This window comes from Sinocyclocheilus rhinocerous, unplaced genomic scaffold (genome assembly GCF_001515625.1).
Source record: "Sinocyclocheilus rhinocerous isolate Xijiao unplaced genomic scaffold, SAMN03320098_v1.1 scaffold1878, whole genome shotgun sequence".
NCBI classification, from domain to species: Eukaryota; Metazoa; Chordata; class Actinopteri; order Cypriniformes; family Cyprinidae; genus Sinocyclocheilus; species Sinocyclocheilus rhinocerous.
Window position 1 is genome coordinate 1,032 of NW_015630544.1, and position 2,778 is coordinate 3,809.

The window sequence follows — 2,778 nt, forward strand, 5'->3', positions numbered from 1 at the left end:
TTATTATTATTTATTTTTTAATTCTTCTCCAGACCACTAACATGTCTTTATTGTTCCTCAGGCATCCCACCTGACCAGCAGCGTCTGATTTTCGCTGGCAAACAGTTGGAAGACGGTCGCACACTTTCAGACTACAACATTCAGAAAGGTGTCTAAATACTGGACGGACTTGAAAAAGAAAACCACTCTCATGTCCATAGCATTTGCTGTTGTATTTATTGGATGGTGTTTGTGGTTTTTTCTCAGAGTCCACCCTCCACCTGGTGCTGCGTCTCAGAGGAGGCATCATCGAGCCGTCCCTCAGACAGCTGGCCCAGAAATACAACTGCGAGAAGATGATCTGCCGCAAGTAAGAGCACAGGCTTCACTTGTACAGTCTAGTGATTGTCCTCTTGATGTAGGTCACGTGTTGGTGATGGTTCAGTGTTGTGTTGAGAAAGTAATGATAATGAAGTGATGTTCTCGTCTCAGGTGTTACGCCCGTCTGCACCCACGTGCCGTCAACTGCCGCAAGAAGAAGTGCGGCCACACCAACAACCTGCGTCCCAAGAAGAAGCTGAAGTAGACTGGAGCATCGACGTGTTTCAGGAGCTTTGTTCAAATAAAATGTTGCTGAAAACAGTTGCCTGGAATTTGTCTGTTCATTTGCCAACTATTGCACTTTCATCATGTTCTTTTCCTTCTGTGTAAAAAAAAAAAATTAACCTTAGAGATGCCCATTATATTTTTCTAACCATTTTGTGTCTTCATACTTCCCTGAGGACATTTTCAAGTGGATCCAATGTAATCACTTTTTTTTGGTTAAAAGGTTTTGTAAATCAATTACATTTTGTACATTTGAAATGCTTCTTTGCAGAGGCAGTAAACCTATAGTTTGTGCAATGTTATGTCACAACAGGCCTAGAATATATCGAATCCAACAAAATGGGGATGTTTTTGCATTTATTTTTAAAAGTACAAACCATTTTAAGCCAAGCCTGTTGCTAATATAAAATTGATGTCTGTTAAAGATTTTTTTTTAATGCCGACAGTAAAAAATGTCTTGCATGTAAGCATTTCATAGCGTTTCATATAGTATGCATGATTTAAAAAATTTTATATGGTGTAATTGTAAATTTAGAATACTATGAATGAAGTACTTAAGATTAAAAGTATGGATTTTCAAAAAAAACAAAAAAGCATTTTAGTCGGTGTTAACGAGTTTAGCTTGGGCGTTAATTTAGCAACTGTAATACAAAATAAAATGTAAGCATATTTAAATGAATAAACATTTTGTGTTTGCCAGGGATTTTTTGAGCACATGTAATGCAGAAAAGAACTAAATCACTGCTAATTCAATATAAAACAAATTTATTTTGCGAGCTCAATATCTAATAATAATAGCTGCTAATATCGGATTGTCCATTAAACAATGAAAATGTAACAGTGAAGCATTTTAATGGTATGAAGTTGAATCTCCAAACTCAGTAATTTTTAAATGACATGAATTTATGAACAATGCATTTAAGTTAAAATTAAGCACATTTGCTGTGATATTGAGCAAATGTAGTGCAAAATTTAAACATTCAAATTTCTTAAAATTTTGCTTAAATATTACTTTAGCCTTTATTTACTTGTGCACAGAAAACTAAGAATTCACAAGTTTTGAAAATGCATTTTAAGCATGCATTTGCTGGGGCAATAATTGAGCAAATATAATATTTAAAGCAATGCATATTTAAATCAGTCTAATTTAACCATTGGTTTAAATATTACTTTTCCAGGATGTTTTGCGCACATGTAAATGCAATAAACCACACAGGTAATTCAATGTAAAACAAATTTATTCAGCAGGTTTGCTTTCAGTTCAGAGATGATATATTGTGAGTCTTTGCTCTGGAGTTTCCAGCTGATTGCGTTAGCCGGTTGGCACAGTATGACTCTTACTAGAGTAGAATGAAATACCGTCATCATCGTATAATCAGCCTGTCAAGAGCTGCAGGAGGAACCGAAGATGCATGTGGGGAAAATAAGGCTCTGGCATCAGAGTAAGACACTGGATCACTCACATGCAGAAATGTTTGTCCTTGAAAAGAGTTGCCACTTTCTCCAAATCAAATCACACATGCTCTCGTTGTCGATTATACAAAGCAGTACACATACTCAAGTACTGCATGAAGAGGGACGAAATATAAAAGTAAACACCTGTTTATTTGACCCTATATATGTATAAAGCACACAAACACAAACGTGGCTCGTGCTGTTCGTGCCGAACCCTGCGGATTGAGAGAACACATAAAAACAGGCTGTTGGCACTTAACATACTACGGTCGGAAGCCACATGAGCGGCTTTCTTGTGCTATAATAAAGATACTGTATAATGCAACATCCAATACACAACTGTACAACCATTACAGCCAAAGACTTAAAGAAACAGTTCAGCCAAAAATGAACATTTGCTGAAAATGTGCTCTTCTTCAGGCCATCCAAGATTAGGATGAGTTTGTTTCTTCATCAGATTTGTAGAAATGTAGCATTGCATCAGTGTCTCAGCAATGGATGCTCTGCAGTGAATGGGTGCCGTCAGAATGAGAGTCCAAACAGCTGATAAAAACATCACAATAATCCACAAGTAATCCACACCACTCCAGTCCATCAGCTAACATCTGGAGAAGACAAAAGCTGAAACAAATCCAGCATTAAGACGCTTTTAACTAAAAGTCCATATAATCCATAATAACTGTTCCTCCAGTGAAAAAGTGTTCTGGTCCGAATCAGGAGAGAAATCTGCACAGATCA

General features: G+C 36.8%; 1 protein-coding gene across 1 annotated transcript; it reads left to right on the top strand.

Moving 5' to 3' along the window:
* Positions 1-32: 32 nt before the first annotated feature.
* On the top strand, positions 33-621 carry LOC107740550 (ubiquitin-60S ribosomal protein L40; the record flags this gene model as incomplete). Its single annotated transcript, XM_016552995.1, has 3 exons — positions 33-148; positions 247-349; positions 472-621. Coding segments are annotated over 3 exons (313 nt in total), but the record flags the coding sequence as incomplete, so codon positions are not given.
* Positions 622-2,778: the final 2,157 nt, after the last annotated feature.